General features: G+C 48.3%; 1 protein-coding gene and 2 non-coding genes across 3 annotated transcripts in view; 2 read left to right on the forward strand and 1 right to left on the reverse strand.

The window, feature by feature from the left end:
• The window catches only part of ADAMTSL3 (ADAMTS like 3), a 317,132-nt gene that overhangs the window by 40,369 nt on the left and 253,336 nt on the right, over window positions 1-23,427 (reverse strand). Inside the window, 5 exon segments of the mRNA XM_038767353.1 lie at window positions 911-1,090; window positions 1,189-1,381; window positions 4,347-4,476; window positions 12,324-12,390; window positions 12,392-12,614. Of these exon segments, the coding sequence (XP_038623281.1) occupies window positions 911-1,090; window positions 1,189-1,381; window positions 4,347-4,476; window positions 12,324-12,390; window positions 12,392-12,614 (793 nt within the window).
• On the forward strand, window positions 13,606-13,743 carry LOC119946280. Its single transcript, XR_005456386.1, has one exon. It is a non-coding gene; the product is annotated as a small nucleolar RNA SNORA7 (small nucleolar RNA).
• Window positions 17,300-17,437, forward strand: LOC119946242. Its single transcript, XR_005456350.1, has one exon. It is a non-coding gene; the product is annotated as a small nucleolar RNA SNORA7 (small nucleolar RNA).

Raw genomic sequence — 23,427 nt, forward strand, 5'->3', positions numbered from 1 at the left:
GCTGCCCACCCCCTGCCCACCCTCACCCCCATCCCAGAAGCTTTATAGATGTGAAGGCAACACCAGGAGCTAGAAAGAGCCCAGGGTCCAGGGAGTTTCAGTGTGGGAAGGGGGAAGGGGGCAGGCAGCCTTGCCCAAGGAGGAAAGGAAACTCAGACGTTGGATTTCAGCTGGCTAAAGGGCACGTCTCATTTCTCCCGATCTCTCCTTTTCCCAGAGTCATCCAGGACAGTGTGCACACGGGGCTGGCGGACATCAGGTGTGACACTCGCTGCAGAAAGAGGAACACATTCCTCTTCGAAATGAAGGGATGATCTCTAGGGACCGCAGGAAAGCAGCCAGAGTGGGCAGCTCAAAATCACTAGTCACCAGGGTCTGGAGTAGTTGGGGCAGGGGGAGTCCAGCCCAGGCCTCAGTGTTGCCGTGGACAGCTCCAGGATGATATTGGAGTTAGGGGACAGCGGCAGGGGGTGTTGAGCTCTGGTTCGGCCCCGCAGAGACCAGGGCCACACTCGGGGCCAAGCCCAGCGTATATCCACACCACCGGGCACTGGCCCCATCTGTCCCATCGTGCTCACGGATTGTGCAGCAAAGAACCACGTCTCTGTTCCTGAGCCCATTGTTGAGTAGGGATTATCTCTGTTGCTGACTTATACTTTCCAAGCACTTAGTACAGTGCTCTGCACACAATAAGCGTTCAATAAATAAGACTGAATGAGTATTCCCAGCCTCAGGACAGAGTTTCAGGAGATCAGGTCAGTCACAGTCCCCGTTAGGAAAGTGGGCTGAGCTATTTAGTTTAGCTGTCCCCTCACATCTGCCTCCTCCACAATGTGCAGACTCCTGAGTCCACACTGCTTGTAGGGAGGGGGACGGCCGGGGGGGTGCCACTGGCCTGAGGCCCACTGACCTTGGACCACTCTCCCGGTTTAAGCTGGGGCGGGCAGTGGGCTCGGCCGCAAGCCCTGTGCGAGGATGCCCGGGCTCCTTGGCACAAGCGGTCGGGCAGATTCCTTAGGCTGCCGTCGGTCACCAGCTGCCGACAGGAGACAGCACGGACCTGGTGCCCTCCGCCACACGTCCGGGAACACTGAGGACGGAGAGAGGGGGCAGGATGGATCGCCGTCGCCACCCGGCCCCGCTGCCTCATGAGGAGCGGCCCCGTTCCCCCAGGCCCGTGGCCCTTACCTGCTGCCACTCTCCCACGTGCCAGGCCGGGGGGCAGTCCAGTTGGTTACACGCCTGTAACACGTGGGGCTTGTCCTCTGGGCACGTGTCCTCGGGCGCTGGAGAGTCTCCCGCCCGCAGGCACTGGACCACCCGGGTCTGGATCCCAACTGCGCAGGTGGCGGAGCACTGCCGCCATGGGCCGGTTTGCCACCTGCAGGGAAACACGAGGGAGAGCCGGGCTCTAACTCACCAGTGATGGGCACGTGGGGCATTGGCGGCCTTAGCCTGAGGGAGGTGGTGTGGCCTAATGGAAGGAGCACAGGACCGGAAGCCAGGAGACAGAGACCCTAATCCCAGCCCCACCACTTCCCTGCTGTGTATCCCTGGGCAAGTCATTTAGCTTCCCTGTGCCTCAGTTTCCTATTCTGGAAAGAGCACGGGCTTGGGAGTCGGAGGTCATGGGTTCAAATCCCGCCTCCGCCACTTGTCAGCTGGGTGACTTTGGGCAAGTCACTTCACTTCTCTGAGCCTCAGTTCCCTCATCTGGAAAATGGGGATGACGACTGTGAGCCTCACACGGGACAACCTGATCACCTTGTAACCTCCCCAGCACTTAGAACAGTGCGTTGCACATAGTAAGTGCTTAACAAATACCAAAATTATTAAATTATTTTTATTCTGGAAAGTCTAGCTAAAATGCTAACAATAGTGGTATTTGTTAAGTACTTACTATGTTCCAAGCCCTGGCGTGGATACAAGACAATTAGCTCAGATCCAGTCTCTGTCCCATGGGAAACCCACAATCTAAGTGGTAGGGAGGATAGGTATTTCAGCTGTTTCATAGAAGCATCATGACTTAGTGGATAGCATATGGGCCTGGTAGCCTGAAGGTCATGGCTTCTAATCCTGGCTCTGCCACATTTCTGCTGTGTGACCTTGGGCAAGTTACTTCACTTCTCTGGGCCTCAGTTCCCTCAACTGTAATTAATAATAATAATAATAATAGCATTTCTTAAGCGCTTACTATGTGCAAAGCACAGTTCTAAGCACTGGGGAGGGCACAAGGTGATCAGGTTGTCCCATGTAGGGCTCACAGTCTTAATCCCCATTTTACAGATGAGGTAACCGAGGCCCAGAGAAGTCAAGTGACTTGCCCAAAGTCACACAGCTGACAAGGGGCGGAGCCGGGATTAGAACCCATGACCTCTGACTCCCAAGCCCAGGCTCTTTCCACTGAGCCACGCTGCTTCAGGGATTAAGACTGTGAGCCCCATGTGAGACAGGGACTGCATCCAACCCGATTCATTTGTATCTAACCCAGCGCTTAGAGCAGTGTTTGGCCCATAGTAAGTGCTGAACAAGTGCCATAATTATTAATTATTATTATTTCATCCCCATTTTAAAGATAGTGAAACAGAGGCCCAGAGAAGTGAAGTGACTTGCCAACGTCACACAGCCCAGGTTTCTGTGGTCTCCACTAGGCCATGGAGCTTCTCCCTCTTCGACTGGGAGCCCCGTGGCGGACAGGGCCTGGGTCTGATTGGACGCTCCTGGATCTAGGCCTGCTTCTGGTCCACCTTCAGCCCCGCACAAATGCCATTGTTCTAATTATTAACGATGTGAGGGATCGGACCTGAGGGTCTCAAAACCCCCCAAAGGTTTCACACAGCAGACAAGTGATGGAGCTGGGATTAGAAGCAGCACGGCAGCACAGCATAGTGGAAACAGCCCGGGCCCGGGAGTCATGTGATCATGGGTTCGAATCTCAGCTCCGCCACTTGTCTGCCGGATGACTCTGGACAAGTCACCTCATTTCTCTGTGCCTCAGTTACCTCATCTATAAAATGGGGATTGAGACGTGGGACAGGGACTGCGTCCAACCCGATTTGCTTGAATCTACCTCAGCGCTTAGTACAGTGCCTGGAACATAGTAAGTCCTTCATAAATACCATCATCATTATTACAAGGCTTAGTGGAAAGAGCACGGGCTTGGGAGTCAATGGACATGGGTTCTAATCTCGGCTCTGCTACTTGTCTGCTGTGTGATCTTGGGAAATCCACTTAACTTCTCTGGGCCTCAGTTCCCCCACCTGTAAAATGGGGATTAAGACTGTGCCCCATGTGGGACAACCTGATTACCTTGTATCTACAGTGCTTGGCACATAACAAATACCACAATTATTATTATTATTATTATTAATTATTAGAACCTAGATCCTCTGTCTCCCAGACCCACGTTTTATTCACTGGGCCACAGGTGCTAGGGTAGAAACAAGTTAATCAAGGTTGGCCACAGTCCCCGTCCCATATAGAGCTCACAGTCTAAGGACGAGAGCGTAGGATTGACTCCCCATGTGACAGATGAGGCAACTGAGGCACTGAAAAGTGAAGTGAGTCTCCTGAGGTCCCACAGCAGAGAAGTGGCAGAGTTGGGATTAGAACCCAGGTCCCTTGACTCCAGGCTTGTGCTGTTTCAGCTAAGCCAAGCTGCTCCTCTGTGCTAGTTCTGCCCGTGATAGGGGACTAACACCCCATATTGGGAAGGAGCCAAACCGCTTTAGCCACACGGGTTCTCTTGGCCCCAGGGCAGATCTTCCCCTATCATGAATTGGTGAGGATTGTGTCTACCAACCCTATGGTCCTGTACTCTCCAAAGCGCCTAGTATAGCGATCGGCTCCCAGGGAGTGCTCAGTCAATACCATTGATTGATTGATTGATTGACTACTGGGGCGTGGGTCCCAGGCACCTTTGCTGGGCCCTCTCAGTTGCTCGGGTAAAGAGGTGCAGCAGAGATTCCCACAGGCACTGGATGTCCCCCTCTCCATCCCCCCCCATTTTACCTCCTTCGCTTCCCCACAGCACCTGTATATATGTATACATGTTTGTACATATTTATTACTCTATTTATTTATTTATTTATTTATTTTACTTGTACATATCTATTCTATTTATTTTATTTCGTTAGTATGTTTGGTTTTGTTCTCCGTCTCCCCCTTTTAGACTGTGAGCCCACTGTTGGGTAGGGACTGTCTCTATATGTTGCCAACCTGTACTTCCCAAGCGCTTAGTACAGTGCTCTGCACACAGTAAGCGCTCAATAAATACGATTGATGATGATGATGATGATGATGTGTACCTCACGGGGCAGGGAGGTGCACGGGAACTGAACGCGTACCTCGGGGGGCAGGGCTCAGGGTTGCAAGTCCGGAACATAGCTGGTGGCCGGGTGGCCTCCTCACACATCGCAGCTTTGACCGCTCTCTGGCTCTGGACGTGCAGGCACGTGGCGATGGCTTCTTGCTTTCCTGGATTGAAAATAAAAACTCCAATAAGGCAGAGCAGCTTCCGGGGGAAAACAGGCCAGGCCGGGGTGCTTTGGAAGCAACGCCCCGTTGAGTGAGAGGTTCTTGTTGTCTTGTTGAAATTTCAGCACTGGCCATTTCTCTCAGGGATATAGTGGCCCCCTCTGCTCAACCCTGACAACCCCCGCAGGGAGACAGGCTGGGGAGGGCACAGTCGTGTCTGTGGCCCCCACTCCAGCATGGTCTAGCGGGAGAGTGCAGGCCTGAGACTCAACGGCCCTGGGTTCTAATCTCAGCTCTGCCTCTCACCTGCTGCAACACCCTGGGCAAGTCACTTCCCTTCTCTGGGCCAAAGTTAAAAGGGGATCCAATGGGAGATGTAGTGTGGCCTAGTGGATAGAGCCCGGGCCTGGGATTCAGAGGACTTGGGTTCTAATTCCAGCTCCACCACTTATCTGCTGTGTGACCTTGGGCAAGTCATTTTACTTCTCTGTGCCTCCAGTCTCTCATCTGTAAAATGGGGATTAAGACACTGAGCCCTACATGGGTCGGGGACTGTGTCCAACCCAATGATCTTGTATCTACCCCTGTGTTTAGAACAGTGCTTGGCCCAAAGTAAGCACTTTACAAATGTCACAATTGTTATTACTACTCGTTCTTCCTCATACTTAGACTGTGAGCCTCGAGTAGGACAGAAAATTTGTCTGATAATAATAATAATAATAATAATAATAATAATAATAATAATAATAATGGCATTTGTTAAGCGCTTACTATATGCAAAGCACCGTTCTAAGCACTGGAGAGGTTACAAGGTAATCAGGTTGTCCCACGGGGGGCTCACAGTTTTAATCCCCATTTTACAGATGAGGTAATTGAGGCACAGAGAAGTGAAGTGACTTGTCCAAAGTCACACAGCTGACAGTTGGCGGAGCAGGGATTTGAACCCATGACCTCTGACTCCAAAGCCCTTGCTCTTTCCACTGAGCCACGCTGCTTTGTATATGTCCCAGTGCTTAGTACAGTGGTTGGCATATAGTAAGGGCTTAGTAGTTGTTGCTATCATCACAATCATCTTCATCATCATCATCATTAAAACCACAACCGAGCGTCCAGGGGCTGACGAAAATTAAATTCTGCCTTAGATTCTGCCCAAACAGACAGCAGCCAAGAGGGTCCTGAGAACAGAGGCCACCCCCTATGCCAGGTGGGCATCTGTCAGCCCCATTGAGACCAAGCAGCAGTGACGGTCATCCCGGGTGTCCATGGCTGTGACAAACTCAGATCAAGATGGGGGCACCTTAGTAGGCAAAGGGGTTGGAGAGGGCCACATTTCCTGCTTTTTTTTTCTAACTTTAAAATTCTTCTTGGTGCATTTCCCTTTGGGGAATATCCCTGGGTAGAAACTCTAAATTCTGGAAAACCTACCGACATCAATCAATCAAAGAAGCAGCGTGGCTCAGTGGAAAGAGCCCGGGCTTGGGAGCCAGAGGTCATGGGTTCGAATCCTGGCTCAGCCATTTGTCAGCTGTGTGACCTTGGGCAAGCCACTTAACTTCTCTGTGCTGCAGTTACCTCATCAGTAAAATGGGGATTAAGACTGTGAGCACCCTGTGGGACAACCTGATCACCTTGTAACCTCCCCAGCGCTTAGAACAGTGCTTTGCACATAGTAAGTGCTTAATAAATGCCATTAGAAAAAAAGCCACTTAACTTCTCTGTGCCTCAGTTACCTCATCTGTAAAATGGGGATTAAGACTGTCAGCTCCACATGGGACAACCTGATCACCTTTTATGCCCCCCAGTGCTTAGAATGTTGCTTCGCACATAGTAAGCGCTTAACAAATACCACCATTATTAATCATTATTAATCATAGGTATTTCCTGAGTGCCTATTTTGTTCAGAGCATTGTGCTAAGCACTTGGGAGAGTACAGTGTACTAGAGGTGGTAGACCACCTGCCTACCAGAAGTTTACAGACTTTAGGGAGAGACAGACATCTACTTGATAATAATTACTGTGGCATTTGTGAAGCACTTACTATGGGCCAAGCATTATGCTAAACACTGGGTAGATATAAGATAATCAGGTTGGACACAGTCCCTGTACCACACGGGTTCACAGTCTAAGTGTACTGAATCTCCATTATGCAGATGAGGGATGCGAGGCACAGTGAATGACTCGACCATAGTCACACAGCAGACAGGCAGCAGAGCCAGGATTGGAACTCAGGTCTTCTTACTTCCAGGTTCTGGCTCTGTTCACTGCTTCCCACATTTGGGATCTCAGAACAGTCCCTGGAGGGCTGCATTCCTCTGCTCATCTCCCCTGGATGCTTCACCAAAAGCGAGCGATCTATTTTATATTTGGCAATTTGTAATTACTTGTCTTCTCCATTAAACTGTAGAAGGATATTGTGATCTTGGTATTTATATAATAATAACCAGGATAACAATAATTACAATAGTGCCATTCAAGCAATTATGTGCCAAGCAATGCACTAAGCACTGGAATAGATGCAAGATAGTCATGTGAGACACAGTCCCTGTTTCACACACTGTAGCATCACTGTCTGATGCTACAGGGAGGGAGGGAGTACGGGAATTGAATCCCCATTTCAGAGATGAGGAAACTGAGACCAGGAGACGTGAAGTGGCTTGCCCAAGATCAAAAGGCAGATGAGTTCATTGATGTTTTAAGCACTGGGGTGTTCCTGACTTGTACTTCCCAAGCGCTTGGTACAGTGTTCTGCACACAGTAAGTGCTCAATAAATACGATTGAATGAATAAATACAAGTTAATCAGGCCAGACACAGTCCCTGTCCTACATGGGGCTCCCAGTCTAGGTAGAAGGGAAAACAAGTATCAAATCCCATTTTACAGATGAGGAAACTAAGGCAAAGAGAAGTGAAGTGACTTGCCCAAGGTCACACAACAGGTAGGTGATGGAGCTGGGATTAGAACCCAGGTCCTCTGGTTCCCAGGCTCATTCACTTTCCACTAGGCCACACAGCTTTTCTATGTTCCCAAGTGTTTAGAACAATGCTCTGCCCCCAGGAGACCCTTGGTACAGTGCTCTGTAATAATAATTATAATAATAATAATGGCATTTATTAAGTGCTTACTATATGCAAAGCACTGTTCTAAGTGCTGGGGAGGTTACAAGGTGATCAGATTGTCCCACGGGGGGCTCACAGTCTTAATCCCCATTTTACAGATGAGGGAACTGAGGCCCAGAGAAGTGAAGTGACTTGCCCCAAATCACACAGCTGACAAGTGGCAGAGGGATTTGAACCCATGACCTCTGACTCCAAAGCCCGGGCTCTTTCCACTGAGCCACGCTGCTTCTGTAGGTAGTAGGTGGCTCAGGACACGCTACGTTGGCTACAACGAGAGGCTTCCGAGTCTGGGAAAGCCTTGGTTGCCATCTTTTCTATCCGGAGCCATAGCTCTCACCGAAGGCCGATGGGAAATCACTGGAGGGTTCTGGGGAGGGGCAGGACACGTGCGCCGAGTGACTTTTCAGGGAGGAGAGAGATAGTATTGGACAGACGAGCAAGGAGACCAAAATAAAAGATTGGCGCGAGAGGTAGGTAAACCTCATGCACTGAAGTGCTGCCAAACTAAAAGCACAATGAGTCCCAGAGTCATGGCCTAAAAACAATTCATTTAGCTGGTATGGAAAGCGGGCATTTTCAGGGCAGAGGGCAGGCATTCTGGAGGGAGAAGGCAGGGAGAAGGGGGAGGTGGGCAAAAAAGAGATGAGCAGGGGCTGGAGGTGGGGCTGGAAGCAGTCCCTTGTCCTCCTCCTGGCCCAGTCCATGGGCTCCTGTGACCACCATTGCAAAAAAGTCCACCACTCTGGCCACAAACAATAAATGCCTTGCCCCCACTAACCTCACCTCACTACCCAGCTGGCACACTTGGCTTCCCTAATGCCAACCTTCTCATGGTACCTCCATCTTGTCTATCTTGCCACTGACCCCTCCTTCCTCTCCCCCTCTCCATCCCCGCCGTCTTACCTCCTTCCCTTCCCCACAGCACCTGTACATATGTATATATGTTTGTACATATTTATTACTCTATTTATTTATTTATTTTACTTGTACATATCTATTCTATTTATTTTATTTTGTTAATATGTTTGGTTTTGTTCTCTGTCTCCCCCTTCTAGACTGTGAGCCCACTGTTGGGTAGGGACTGTCTCTATATGTTGCCAACTTGTACTTCCCAAGCGCTTACTACAGTGCTCTGCACACAGTAAGTGCTCAATAAATATGATTGATTGATTGATTGGACTGGAATGCACGAATAAGAGCTCAATAAATACCACCGATCAACTAATTGATTGATTGAAGTTCCACTCTGCAGTAGGCACATCAAAGTTGGATGCAAAGTGCTTCCTGACTGTGAGGGCCGTTTGTCCTTTGGCTGGCTCCTTGCCCTTGGGATGAAATGCAGCTCTTTCCTCTGTTGACTTCCAGGCACACCCAGGATGGCTCTTCTGGTCCAAACCCCTCTCTCCTCTACCCCTCAGGCAGGTCAGATTAACGTTCTGTTTCTGGGCTCCCACAACAGCCACTTACTTGATGCTTTGGACACAGTCCAGATTTGCCGTCTGCCCCCTCCACAATTGCCAAGGGAACTTTTTGTGGGGATGAGCAGAAACAGGCAAAGATCTGGTTTTAGAGATTTTTTTTTTAAGTCCCAGGATGCCAGACAACAGGATTTTCTCTTCAAACATTCTTAATTTGCGTCAATTACTTCTGCTCTGCAGGAAAAGTGGCTTGGATTCAGGAATGTCGAGGGGAGAGAATTATATCCCGGTTGAAATCTCCATGGTTTTCTGCAGTTGCCAAGCATTTCGGACTGAGCGCCTCTCTGTTTTCAAGCCGTCAGATTACGAAACTCCCCCTCACTGCTCAGAATCAAGCGCCGGTCTTCTAGAATCAGATTTGGGCAGCTGCCACGGCCAGCCCCGTGATCTAGAAAAAGACCGGCGAAGACCTCAAAAGTGAAAGGATGAAGTTGGGCCGGGCCCGGGATCATCTGGGGAGGAAATCGACTTCCTTGCAAAGTGGAAGTCGGCCTTCGCTTCAGTGAGGCATCTGCGGGAAATCATTCATTTTCCTAGGAAACCAGCGGGCTGCCACTAGAAGGACCCTGCCCTCGGGGAAATTGCCCAGCCCCGGACTGTGACGACCTGGGTTCTAATCCCGGATCTTCCGCTTGCTTAAGTGATCATAGGCAAGTCACTTGACTTCACTGGGCCTAGGTTTCCTCCTCTGTAAAATGTCAAATCTGTTCTCCCGCCTACTTTGATTGTTAGCCCCACGTAGGACAGGGACTGTGTCTGACCAGATTATCTTATAACTACCCCATTGCTTTGCATGGTGCTTAGCATGCAGTAAGCAATTAACACATACCACAATTCATTTATCATTTTGAACCACAAATGGACCACCGCTTCTGTGGAGTTTTCTGGCAAAGGTTTAACTTCAGGCCTTCAGAGTTTCACAGGGATCTGAGCCTAAGGGGATTACATTTTCCGGGTGAGAAGCATCCTGACCTAGTGGAAAAAGCAGGGGCCTAGGAATCAGAGGACCTGGGCTCTAATCCCAGCTCTGCCAATTGTTTGCCGTGTGATCTTGGGAAGTCGCTTCATTTTACTGTGCCTTAATTACCTTGTCTGTAAAATGGAGATTAAAATCTTCCTCCATCTTTAGGCTGTGATTATTTTGTCTAACCCAGCACTTAAGACAGTGCTTGATACACAGTAAACACTTCAACAAATACCATTTTTTTTTTTAAAGATAATAGTACAGCTCTGAGGGCCTCACTAAAGACACCGTGTCACAAAGCCAGATTCTGACGGATATACTCTAGGGTGGACCTATGAGGGGGCATGAAGCAATGGTTTTCAGTTTGTCCAACTGTCACATCTGCCATTAGGCACATCAAGTGGCTCTGTGGACATCTGAAAGGCAGTTGTTCTTATGGAAGCAGCGTGGCTCAGTGGAAAGAGCACGGGCTTTGGAGTCAGAGGTCATCAGTTCAAATCCCGGCTCTGCCACTTGTCAGCTGTGTGACTTTGGGCAAGTCACTTAACTTCTCTGTGCCTCAGTTACTTCATCTGTACATTGGGAATTAAGACTGTGAGCCCTACGTGGGACAACCTGATCACCTTGTAAACTCCCCAGTGCTTAGAACAATCAATCAATCAATCAATCGTATTTATTGAGTGCTTACTGTGTGCAGAGCACCATACTAAGCGCTTGGGAAGTACAAGTTGGCAACAAAGAACAGTGCTTTGCACATAGTAAGTGCTTAATAAATGCCATTATTATTATTATTATTATCCCAGCGGAAAAAGAACAGATGTTTCTTGGAATGTGACAGATGAAATGCTCCTGTGGTAGGGATTCCAAAGAATAGCCGATAAACGTTCCCCTCAAGCCCGGATTGGTGGAACGTGGAGTGTACGAAGAATGCCTGAGAGGTTTACAGAATCAACTGGCTTTCAGGTAGCCCAACATTTAAGTAGGTTTTATCTGAAAAGAAGCCATAAGCAAACAACAAAACAAGAGGTTTGTTCTGGAGGCGGATATTGTCACAGGATTTGTGAGCTCATTTTGCACCTAAGGGGAGTCACCGCGGACCTGATGAACTCCTTGCTCCCAAGCCAGCTTAACTTCCTGACCCTGTCCAGCTAGTAGGCCAAAGGAGAACTGGAAAGAACATACACCGTAAGCTCTCTGAGGGTAGGGATTGTGTATTCCAACTCTTTTGTACTATATTCTCCCAAATGTACCCTTTAAGAGCTCAATAAATACCACTGATTGATTGACTGACCTGGGATTTCCTTGAAGGGAGGGGGCTAGGCCACTCGTGTTTAACTGAGGCCTTTAGAGTTTCCTGGACTGGAGTTAGATGCAAGGACCAGTGAGACAAGGATTAGGCTTTGGTTGCACTCTCCCAAGAGCTCAGCACAGTGCTGCACTCCACAGGTGCTCAACAAAATCAACAAAGACCATCCACGGTGATGATGATGATGATGACAGGGTCATTTTTTCCAAAATGAGGAGTGGGGGCTGGGGAGAGTGATGGTGAGGGACTATTTCCTGTTCTCTTTTCTTGCCACATGAAAGTGATGGTTTTCAACTCTAGGCTCAATTCTCTCTTCCCAAGTCGTTCCTGTAAGGCAATCTCCCTACTGTTGGAGGCCCCAATCTTCACCTCTACTGACTTCTCCATTATGGCCTCTCTGGAGGGCTGAGGATACCACCATTCCTTTAGATGCTTCCAATTTTCTTCAGTCCTTCAATCTGGTCTGTGCTATGACCACCACCAGCACTACCAATGTACCTTTAGTGCCTTTGTATCTCAGCCCTTTGGCTTTTCTGCCCCACCTCCTGCCTCTGGCCAAGGCCTTGCATCAAGATTTGGGGGGGGTACCTCCATACCCTCCAAAGCTATAGCAGCCCCTCTGATGCTTACCAGTGCTGCCTACCCTCTGACTGAGGCTGGGAATCCCACTCACCCCAGCACCCTGACTTCCGCTGAACAACTGAAGGAAGGAAATAGCTCTCCAGCAGCCAGGGTTTCCACAAGAACCAGCCAAAAGAGAATCAGAAGAGAAGGAAGAACATTTCCAGGCATGTGTCTCTCTCTCTCTCTCCCCTTTCTTCTCTCTCTCTCTCTCTTCTCCCCCTCTTTCTCTCTTTCTCAGCTCTGGGCCTGACTTCTTCGTGTGTCAGCAAATCTGCCCACCGGACAAGATAAAGCGTTCATCGCTCACATGGTCATGGCAACACCAGATATAAACACCAGAGAAGAAAAGCGTCAAATACCTCCCGCACACGTAGCCGAGCAAGGAGTAAAACCCACATACTCCCAATCGTAAATGGCTCCGCTGTCCTGCCTCTTGGGAGGGGACGAGGGCCCTGGGGGGGGCCGGGGGCCCAGGGCAGGCCTGAAGGAGGCAGGGCTGTTCACTGGGCGGCCTGGGGCCGTCACACTCATCGTCGGGTAGCTCCGTGTCGGTCCGGCTGAAGGCGAGGAGGACGCGGCACTTCACAGCCCGCATCTGCATGCCAGGGCCACATGACACGCTGCAGGGGGACCATGGCTCAGGAAGAAACCTGCAGAAAAGCAGAAAGGCACACATCCTCAGCACCAGGCAATGACACCCACCAAAGAACAGGCCCGTGAACCTGTACGGCACCTTGGATTATCGGCCTCATCACCTCACTCCTTCCTCACAACGGGGAGGAACAATGATAATGATGATAATAAAGATGGTAGGTTTTACGCTGTTACTATATGCCAACCCCTGTACTAGACACAAAACAATCAGGTTGGACACAGTCCCTATCTCACTTGGGGCTCACAGTCTAAGGGGGAAGGGAGAACAGATATTGAATCCCCACCGGACAGATGAGGAAACTGAGGCACAGAAAAATGAAGTGATTTGCCCATGGTCACACAGCAGCAAGTGGCAGATCTAGGGCTAGAACCCACATCCTCTGATTCCCGGGTTTGTGTCCTTTCCATTAGGCCATGCTGCTGTAATAATAATAATAATGATGGCATTTGTTAAGCACTTACTATGTACAAAGCACTGTTCTAGGTGCTGGGGAGGTTACAAGGTAATCAGGTTGTCCCACGGGGGGCTCACAGATGAGGTAACTGAGGCACAGAGAAGTGAAGTGACTTTCCCAAAGTCACACAGCTGACAGTTGGTGGAGCTGGGATTTGAACCCATGACCACTGACTCCAAAACCCGGGCTCTTTCCACTGAGCCACGCCGCTTCTCTGTGAGGCTCACAAACAGTGAAACAGAGGCCCAGAGAGGTTGAGCGACTTGCCTGGGATCTCACGGCAGGACCGCATCAGAGCAGGGTCTAGAACTCAGATTTCGAGACTCGGAGATGCACGGCTTCCGTCAGGCTGGGCCAACTCCGCCATGTGGGATCTGGAAAGTCTGACAGGCAAGCGAGGCCAGTGATACTTCCTGTAAACTGTAAGCTCCTTGTGGGTAGGGATTGTGTCGACCTGCTCTATAGTACTATATTTTCCCAAGTTCTTAGAACAATGCTTGGCACACAATAAGCACTCCATAATTACCGTTGACCCCTCTCAGGGTCGCACCTGGAGAGTTTCCAGTACTCTACCAGTCTCGGCTACGGGAGGGAGCGTCAAGCAGAGGCCTACCCATTCCATTCCTAGCTTGGGCAGTGGTTAGCGAGTGGAAGGCAATCTGCTACAAGTCAAAACTCACTCATGCTGGGTAGCAGCAGCATGGTAGAGAGTCGAGGGCGGAGACTCGAGTGGTAATAGTAAACCACTCCATATTTTTACCAAGAAAATTCTATGTATACACTACCGGAACGATTGCAGACAGAGAGTGGGGCGTTCTGGAAGAAATGTGTCTGTGGTGTCGCTATGGGTTGGAAATGACTCGATGGCATAAGACAAGACAATTACCAATGATTAATGGCTTCATTCCAGCAACCACTTTTCTCGGGGCTGATTAAATGAAGACGTGCTCTGATCGACTCCTCACCAGTAAGGAGAAACTACTTGGAAAAGCACTCTCTTCCATGAAAACATGGGGTCTTTAATCCTTGAATCTCTAAGTTCTGCTCAGACGTCAAAGAGACATCCATCATGATAATGTTTTACTGTTCTTGAAGTGCTTAGTAGTGCTCTTCACACTGTAAGTGCTCAATAAAGATGACTGAGTGAATAAACACCAACGATTGTTTGGAATGATTACTGAGAAAACAATTCATAATTTGGAATGACCCACTAAGGGTTCTACTGCAGCACGGAGAATTTGCCCAAACATTTCCTCAAGTGTCCACGCATTCTTCCTTGAGAGATGGAAGGTTTTCCTCTCCCCTTCTAACATAATGGAATCTTCGCTTCCCCTGGCATAGGCCTTGGATATGGGAAAGGTATTATGTCACTCTGCGGAATAAATTACTAGCTACCTTATCCAGATTTTCCCTTTCAACCCTCACCCACTGGATTGAAAAACCAGACAGAACAGGTAGACTTGTGGTTAAGTTATGGCCCTAATGGACTTCATATGTCTGTCGAGAGTTGCAGGTTTATCACCGAATCAAAGAGAAGTCGGGCTGGCGGTTCCTGCCGAGATCCTTCCCCTCCCGGGCAGGGCAGAGGGGGGACCGTCTGTAAGAATGCTCGGTGGTCCCCCGGTCCCGCCGGCCCTCAGCCCCACTGCTGCTCCTCACTCCACGCTCCCGCTGGCCACGGAACCAACCACGCTGGAGGGAGAAAGCCACTGATGGCACACACGTCTTCAAATTTAGTTTCCGAGAAAAGTGCCCACCTACCAAAGAGCGCTAAATAACTGCCACGTAGGAGGGGCGGGGCCGACCATCGGGCCCGGAGGGTGCTGGCACTGGGGAGAAGATGCCCACGGCAGCCAGGGAGCTGCCAATCTAGTGGGGAAGATGGACAGTAGAATAAATTACAGAAAGGGAAGCAGTCGAGTACAAGTGCTGTGTCCAAAGTGCTTAGAGAGTAGGGGCCCACATGCATTGGGTGATACAGAAGAGAGGGAGAATAGGGTGAAGAGTTGAGAAGTTAGTCAGGGAAGGCTTTTAAGTACTTACTATGTATCTAAAAGTAGTATTAGTAGGCGCTTAGTACAGTGCTCTGCACACAGTAAGCGCTCAATAAATATGATTGATTGATTGATTGATTGATTGATAGTAGGAGGAGGAGTAATAGCCTTAGAGAAGGAGTGTAGCTCAGTGGAAAGAGCCTGGGCTAGGGAGTCGCAGGTCATGGGTTCTAATCCCACCTCCGCCACTTGTCAGCTGGGTGACTTTGGGCAAGTCACTTCACTTCTCTGGGCCTCAGTTCCCTCATCTGGAAAATGGGGATGAAGACTGTGAGCCCCATGTGGGACAACCTGATTACCTTGTATCCCCCTAAGCGCTTAGAACAGTGCTTGGCACATAGTAGGCGCTCAACAAAAGCCATCACTATTATTAACATTTACTGAAAATACTATCACGTTGCAAAGTAGTATGGCCTACTGGAAAGAGGATGGGTCTGGGAGTCAGAGGACCTGGGTTCTAATCCAGCCACTGACAATGTAAACTTGATGTGGGCAGGGAATGTGTCTGTTTATTGTTGCATTCTACTCTCCCAAGCGCTTAGTACAGTGCTCCGCACTTAGTAAGTGCTTAATATGATTGATTGAATTGCCTGCTGTGTGACCTTGGACAAGTGGCTTAAGTTCTCTGTGCCTCAGTTTCTTCATCTGTAACATGGGGATTAAATACCTGTTCTTGCTTCTATTTAGACTTGTGAGCCCCATGTGGGACAGGAACTGTGCTCCATCTGATTATCTGAAATTCACCCCAGATTTTAGAACAGTACTTGACACATAGCATGTGCTTAATAAATACCCTAATCATCATTATAATCATTAATACCATAATCATAATCAATACCATAATCGAGAAGCAGCGTAGCTCAGTGGAAAGAGCACGGGCTTTGGAGTCAGAGATCATGGGTTCAAATCCCGGCTCCTCAAACTGTCAGCTGTGTGACTTTGGGCAAGTCACTTCACTTCTCTGGGCCTCAGTTACCTCATCTGTAAAATGGGGATTTAAATTGTGAGCCCCCAGTGGGACAACCTGATCACCTTGTAACCTCCCCAGCGCTTAGAACAGTGCTTTGCACATAGTAAGCGCTTAATAAATACCATTATTATTATTATTGTTATTGAGTATTTAGTTTGTGCCATGCACTGTTTAAGGCATTTAGAAAGTTCCCTGTCCACACTCCAATGAAGGAGATAAACAATAATAATACAGATGCTATTTTTTAAGCCCTTACCATGTGTCAAGCACTGTGGTCAGTGCTGGGGGAGGTATAATACAATAAGATCAGAAACAGTCCCTATCCCACATGGGGTCCTTAGCATAAGGGGGGAGAATCGGTATTTCATCCCCATTTTACAAAAGAAGAAACTGAGGCCCACAGAAGTTAAGTGACTTGCCCAAGGTCACACAGAAGGCAAGTGGCAGATCCAGGATTAGAACTCAGATCTCCTGTGTTCCGGTCTGTGCTCTTTCCTTTAGACTATGCAAGTATTTCCAGTTAGGGTGGCCAAAGTTGATAATTGAGGACACATCTACACATGAGTGCTAAGGAGGGCAGAGATAAGTTCATAAGTGCTAGTATTATGCCAAGCACCAGGGTAGATGATCAAATCAGAGACAGTCCCTCTCCTACATGGGACTTAGAAGCTAAGAGGAAGTAGTAACAATATTTACGCACTCTCTTCTTTCCTGCTCAGCCAACCTTCTGCCTGTTCCTTGCTCTTGACTCTCCTACCTCTGACCCCTCACTCACACTGTTCCTCCGGCTTAGCACCCTCACCCCCAAATCCACCAAAGTATGGGCCTCCCAATATTCACAGCCCTACCAAAATCTCACCTCCTCCATTAAGCCTTCTCTGCTTAATCGTCAACACCCCAAGCTGCGCAAAAAATCTCTAGCACTCTGATGGTGGGGAGGGATCTGATTCACTGAATTTGAGGGGCAGGGGGACTAAAAGCTCCTTCTGTCGACTATAAGCTCCTTGTGGGCAGGAGCATGTCTACCAACGATTGTTTTGTACTTGCCTGAGCACTTAGTAGAATGTCCTGCACACAGTACGTGCTAAAGAAATGCCATTGATTTATTAGGTACTTATTTATACCTCTTCTCAGTCCTCCTGTGCAAATGATTATTCATCTACACATTCAGTTCTTGATTTGGATGACTTTGGCTGTAAATAGCCCTCTCAGGGTCACGCCTGGAGAATTTCCAGTACTCTACCAGTCTCAACTCTGGGAGGGAGAGTCAAGCAGAGGCATATCCATTCCATTCCTACCTTGGGCAGTGGATAGCGAGTGGAAGGCAATCTGCTACAAGTCAAGACTCACCCATGCTGGGCAGCAGCAGCATGGGAGAGAGTCGAGGGCGGTGACTGAAGTTTACTGCGTGGAAGGAGGCAATGGTAAACCAATTCTGTATTTTTTACCAAGGAGATTCTATGGCTACACTACCAGAACGATTGCAGATGGAGGTGGGGCATTCAGGGAGAGAGGTGTCCATGGCTTCGCTAGATGACTCGACAGCATAAGACAGGTTGTAAATGTTGTCAATAAATTTGAATGACTGACTGATGGGCTGGTGGTCTCCCCCATTAAGAATGTAACTTCTCTGTGGGCAGGGAAGGTATCACTCATCATACATTGCCTGCAGTGGGTGCTCAAGAAACAATTTTACTGTAATTTCCCCACTCCTTAAAACCTTCAATGGTCAGTCATCCACCTCCTCATCAAAAGGAGATTCCTCACCACTGGCTTTAAAGTGCTCAATCAGCTCTCTCCATTCGCTTCACTCCTCTAACACCCACCTACTCTCTCTACCTCCATCTTATCTCTCTTGATGAGTACCCCTTGCCCCCGTCCTCCCTCCAGTCTGGAGCTCCCTTTCCTTTCCTATCTGACCATCCACCACTCTCCCCGCCTACCTTCAAAAACCTTCTAAAATCACATCTCCTGCAAGAAGGTTAATTTCCCTCTACCTGCCCTTTCCTCTGCATCACCTAGGCACTTAGATCTCTACCCCCAGAGCACTCGATATTCAACCCAGCTTCAGCCTCCAGTACTTACGTACATTTCTGTAATTTATTGTAACGTCTGACTTCCCCTGTAGATTGTAAGCTCCTTGTGGGCAAGGAAGATGTCTATCAACATTATTGTAATGTCTGACTTCCCCTGTAGACTGTAAGCTCCTTGTGGGCAAGGAAGATGTCTATCAACATTGTTGTACTTATTTATTTGTATTAATGTCTGGCTCCCCCTCTAGACAGTAAGCTTGTTGTGGGCTTGGAATGTGTCTGTTTATCGTTATACTGAATGCTCTAAAGTGCTTAGTCCCAGAAATACCATTGGTTATTGATTGATTGATTGATTGATGAGAAAAGCCTCTGTGCTTTTGGGTCCTCATCAAACTCAGTTATGGTTTTCTACTGTCTTCCTTAAGCAAACCCAGCAAAAGCACAGACAGAACTCCTGTCTTCCTGCCAGGGGAAGATTTGACTCCGAGGGCCTGGCTGGAGCTGATGCCCTCTTAATAATACCAATAATGATGGTGTTTATTAAGCACTTACTGTGTGCAAAGCACTGTTCTTTGAGTGCAAGCACACTTGCGGGAGGGGGGTTATTTGAGCAAGATGCCAGTGACCTCCCACATTCCAAAGAACACATTCCTTAATAACCTCCCTGACTGTGTATCCAGACACGAGAATATAGCCTGTTTGCTCAAAGGGTGAGCCACTTACCAGAAATCAAACCTAATTCTGGGACGAGCCAGCCAAATGCACTAAGGCATCCAAAAATCATATACGGGGCATTCTTCTGAATCCTTCCGTGCTTTCGTTTGGAAAGAAATGCTGACGCCCACCATGACATTATTAATAAACTCCCAAATTGTGACTGGATTGGAGCCAGTCCAGCGTGGCTCAGCGGAAAGAGCACGGGCTTTGGAGTCAGAGGTCAGGGGTTCAAATCCCAGCTCCGCCAGTTGTCAGCTGTGTGACTTTGGGCAAGTCACCTAACTTCTCTGGGCCTTCAGTTACCTCATCTGTAAAATGGGGATGAAGACTGTGAGCCCCCTGTGGGACAACCTGATCACCTTGTAACCTCACCAGCGCTTAGAACAGTGCTTTGCACATAGTAAGTGCTTAATAAATGCCATCGCTATTATTGTTCCCTGCTGAATCTGAGCATCTGCACTCAGACCCCAAACTACAGAGTGAAAAATGGGCCTTGGACAACCTGGGTGAAGGTGGGGTGGGTGGGGGTTCTAGATATGTTGAGCTTGATGTGCCAGAGGGACAGCAGTGTGGCTCAGTGGAAAAGAGTATGGGCTTTGGAGACAGAGGTCATGGGTTCAAATTCCGGCTCTGTCACGTCAGCTGTGTGACTTTGGGCAAGTCACTTAATTTCTCCGGGCCTCAGTTCCCTCACCTGTCAAATGGGGATTAAGACTGTGAGCACCCTGTGAGACAACCTGATCGCCTTGTAACCTCCCCAGTGCTTAGAACAGAGCTTTGCACATAGTAAGCACTTAATAAATGCCATCATCATTATTATTAATATCCAGGTAGCATGGCTCAGTGGAAAGAGCCCGGGCTTGGAAGTCAGAGATCATGGGTTCTAATCCTGGTTCCACTACACATCTGCTCTGTGACTTTGGGCAAGTCACTTAACTTCTCTGAGCCTCAGTTCCCTCCTCTGTAAAATGGGGATGAAGACTGTGAGCCCCAAGTGGGACAACCTGATCACCTTGTATCTCCCCCAATGTTTAGAACAGTGCTTCACACATACTAAGCACTTAACAAATGCCATTATTATTCTTATTATTATCCAGGTAGAGGAAATGGGAGATTGCAGAGAAGGAGAGAGGTCAGAGCTAGTGAAGTAGATTTGGGAGCTGTGTGCACAGAGGTGGTAGTTGAAACCATGGGAGTGGAAAAGCTCTTTAAGGGATTGAGGGTAAAATGAGAGTTAGAAGGGCCTAATCGAACAAGCCCAGGCCTGGTTGTCAAAGGACCTGGGTTCTAATTTTGCCTCCACCACCTGTCTGCTGTGGGACCTTGGGCAAGTCATTTTACTTCTCTTTGCCTCAGTTACCTCATCTGTAAAATGTGACTAAAATACTCCCCCCTCCACTTTAGACTGTGAACCACATGTGGGACAGGGACTGTGTCCGACCTGATTACCTTGCATCTATCCCAGTGCTTAGCGCAGTGCAAAAGTTCAGAAGCAGCATGGCCTAATGGGAAGAGAATGGGCCTGGGAATCACATGACCTGGGTTCTATTCCCAGCTCCTCCACTTGCTGCTGTGTGATTGTGGGTAAATCAATTAACTTCTCTGCACTTTAGTTCCCTCATATAGGGATTCAAAATGTGTTCTCCCTCCTACTTTGACTGTGAATCCTATTTGGACCTGATTACCTTTATCTCCCCAGCCCTTAGTACAGTGAGGGGTTGGCACATAGGAAGGGCATAAAAAATATCACCACAATTATTGCTATTATTATCATTATTACAGTGGCCGACACTTAGTAAGTGCTTAACAAAAACTGTTAAAAAAAGGTGGGGAGAGAGAAAAGAGAAGGGGATATTTTTACGTTAGCACTTACTCCAAGGCCAAGAGCACGGACAGCTCTCAATAAACACACGCTGATGGAGTGGTTTTAGCAAGAACACTTCCAGGTAATTTTGATGATTTTGGCTTAATTTCTCCCACTCAAGCTGGAAGCGGGTACTCTGACATAAATTCTCCAGAATCTGGCCAATCCCACACCAGGGAGTGAAACGTTGTTTAAAATTAAATGCCTTAAAGGGAATTTTTGACAAATTCTGATAGTCAATTTTTCCAAAGATTGTCGTGTACCCATCTAAAATCTCAGTGTTCGACCTTAATGATTCTTTCCACTCCAGAGGGTTTGGAAGCATTCTGGGAGGAGCCCGGGAGGGCTGGGAGCATGGTATGGAAGCACAATGGCCTACAGTGGCAGAGCACTGTGAATGGAGAGGAGGAGGCTGGATGGCTGCCCAGTGGGGGCCCAATTCCATCAGGGTTCGCAGATCGCTCCTCCAGATTGAAGCTAGGGTCCGGTGGCCCCAAGCTCAAGGCTTGGTGGGAGAGTGATCTCCAAGTCACAAAATTGGGGCCAGCACTGCAAGAGTAGGGAGTCCCCCCCTTCTTCTAGATCCCGGTTGGAGGCAGTTTCCCATTCCGGCAGCTGCCGACTAGTTCTGCCGGAGACTGGCTGGTCTGCACTTGCCCATGATCGCTTTCTTCATCAAAATTCAGGCAGGGGACACTGTCTTCTCTGAGCTGTCCTCGATTTGGGCCGAAAAGTCCCTGCCCTTTCAATCGATCCTCATGAGGAAACTTCTTCTTTTATCCCTGACGATCCCGTCTGTCGTTCTCTGCCCTATTTTTTTTAATGGAATTTGTTAAGCTAGTCAGGTTCGACACAGTCCCTGCCCCACTCAGGGCTCAGTCTTAAGCTCCATTTTGCAGATGAGGCAACTGAGGCACAGAGAATAATAATGATAGCATTTATTAAGCGCTTACTATGTGCAAAGCACTGTTCTAAGCGGTGGAATGAAGTGATGCTCTCAAGGTCACACAGCAGACAAGTGGTGGAGCCGGGATTAGAACTCAGGTCCTCTGGCTTACATGTCTGTGCTCTTTCCATTAGGCTACTCTGCCCTTCTCACCAGCTGTGGCCTGTCTTTCCTTGAGGGCTAAAATAACTCAATTGGGAGAGCGTTACACTGAAGATCTAAAAGGCCCTGGTTCGATTCCATGTTTCAGCATGCTGTATTTTTGGAAAGCAGCATGGCGTAGTGGATAAAGCACGGGCCTGGGTTCTAATCCCAGCTCTGCCTCTGGTCTGCTGTGTGGCCTTGGGCAAGTCAGTTTACTTCCCTGTGCCTCAGTTACCTCATCTGTAAAACGGGGATTAAGACTCTGAGCCCCATGTGGGACAGGGACTGTATCCAACTCAATTTGCTTGTATCCAGCCCAGAGCTTAGTACAGTGCCTGGCACATAGTAAGCTCTTAACAAATACCACAATTATTACTATTATTATTATTATTTCCTGAGGTGCATCAACCCAACATATGTGCAAGATTCTAGAGGTGGGTCTTCTGTACTTTTACATGATTGTGTAAGATAGTTTATTTTTCCCTGAAGCTTCACATAAGACTTTACTCCCTTATTTTGCTGAGCTTCGGGATCAGAGGAACCAAGCCGACATAACGTTCAAGCCCAGAACTGAAAAAAGCAACCCCGATAAGGTACAATGGATTCTCTCTCTCTCGAGGACTTTTTATCAAGGATGTTCATGTTGATTCTTCTTTAGACTATCTTCCACCATTACCTCACCTGGGCCTTAGGGAGGCATTTAGCTAAACATGCCGGGCCTCATCCTACAAACTTGGAGAAAGACACTCGCTCTTTGGAAGGGAGTTTAGCTTTTTAGCTAGTCAGTGAATTTTGTCTTATACTATCATTATAATACTGTTCTAGTAATGATGATAATAATATTAATAATAATAGTATTTATTAAGCACTTATTATGTGTCAGGCACTGTACTGATATGAGATAATCGAGATAATGAGATATGAGGTAATCGGGTTGGTTACGTCCCTATCTCACGTACGGCTCACAGTCTTACTCCCCATTTTTCAGATGAGGTAACTGAGGCACAGGGAAGTTAAGTGACCTGCCCAAAGTTACACAGCCAACAATGGCAGAGCCGGGATTAGAACCCAGGTCCTTCAGACTCCCAGTCCCATACTGTTTCCGCTAGACCACACTGGCTTCTCATATTCTTAATGCTAATAATACAAGTAATAACAACTGCATTTGTTAAGGTCTTACTATAATAATACTAATTGTGGTGTTACGCACTTACTGTGTGTTAAGCACCTTTTCAGGGTGGCACCTGGAGAGTTTCCAGTCCTCTACCATTCTCGACTACGAGAGGGAGAGTCAAGCAGAGGCATACCTATTCCTTTCCTAGCTTGGCCAGTGGCTAGCGAGTGGAAGGCAATCTGCTACAAGTTAAAACTCACCTGTGCTGGGCAGCAGTGGCACAGAGAGAGAGTCGAGGGCGGAGACTCAAGTTTACTGCGCAGAAGGCAGCAATAGGAAACCGCTTCCATATTTTTCCCAAGAAAACTGTACGGATACACTACCAGAATGATTGTAGATGGAGGTGGGGCGTGCTGGCAGAGATGTGACCATGGTGTCGCTATGGATCGGAGACGACTCGACGGTATAAGACAAGACAAATATGCCAAGCACCATTCTAGCTCTGGGGTAGA

Source organism: Tachyglossus aculeatus, chromosome 26, assembly GCF_015852505.1.
Source record: "Tachyglossus aculeatus isolate mTacAcu1 chromosome 26, mTacAcu1.pri, whole genome shotgun sequence".
Classification (NCBI taxonomy): Eukaryota; Metazoa; Chordata; class Mammalia; order Monotremata; family Tachyglossidae; genus Tachyglossus; species Tachyglossus aculeatus.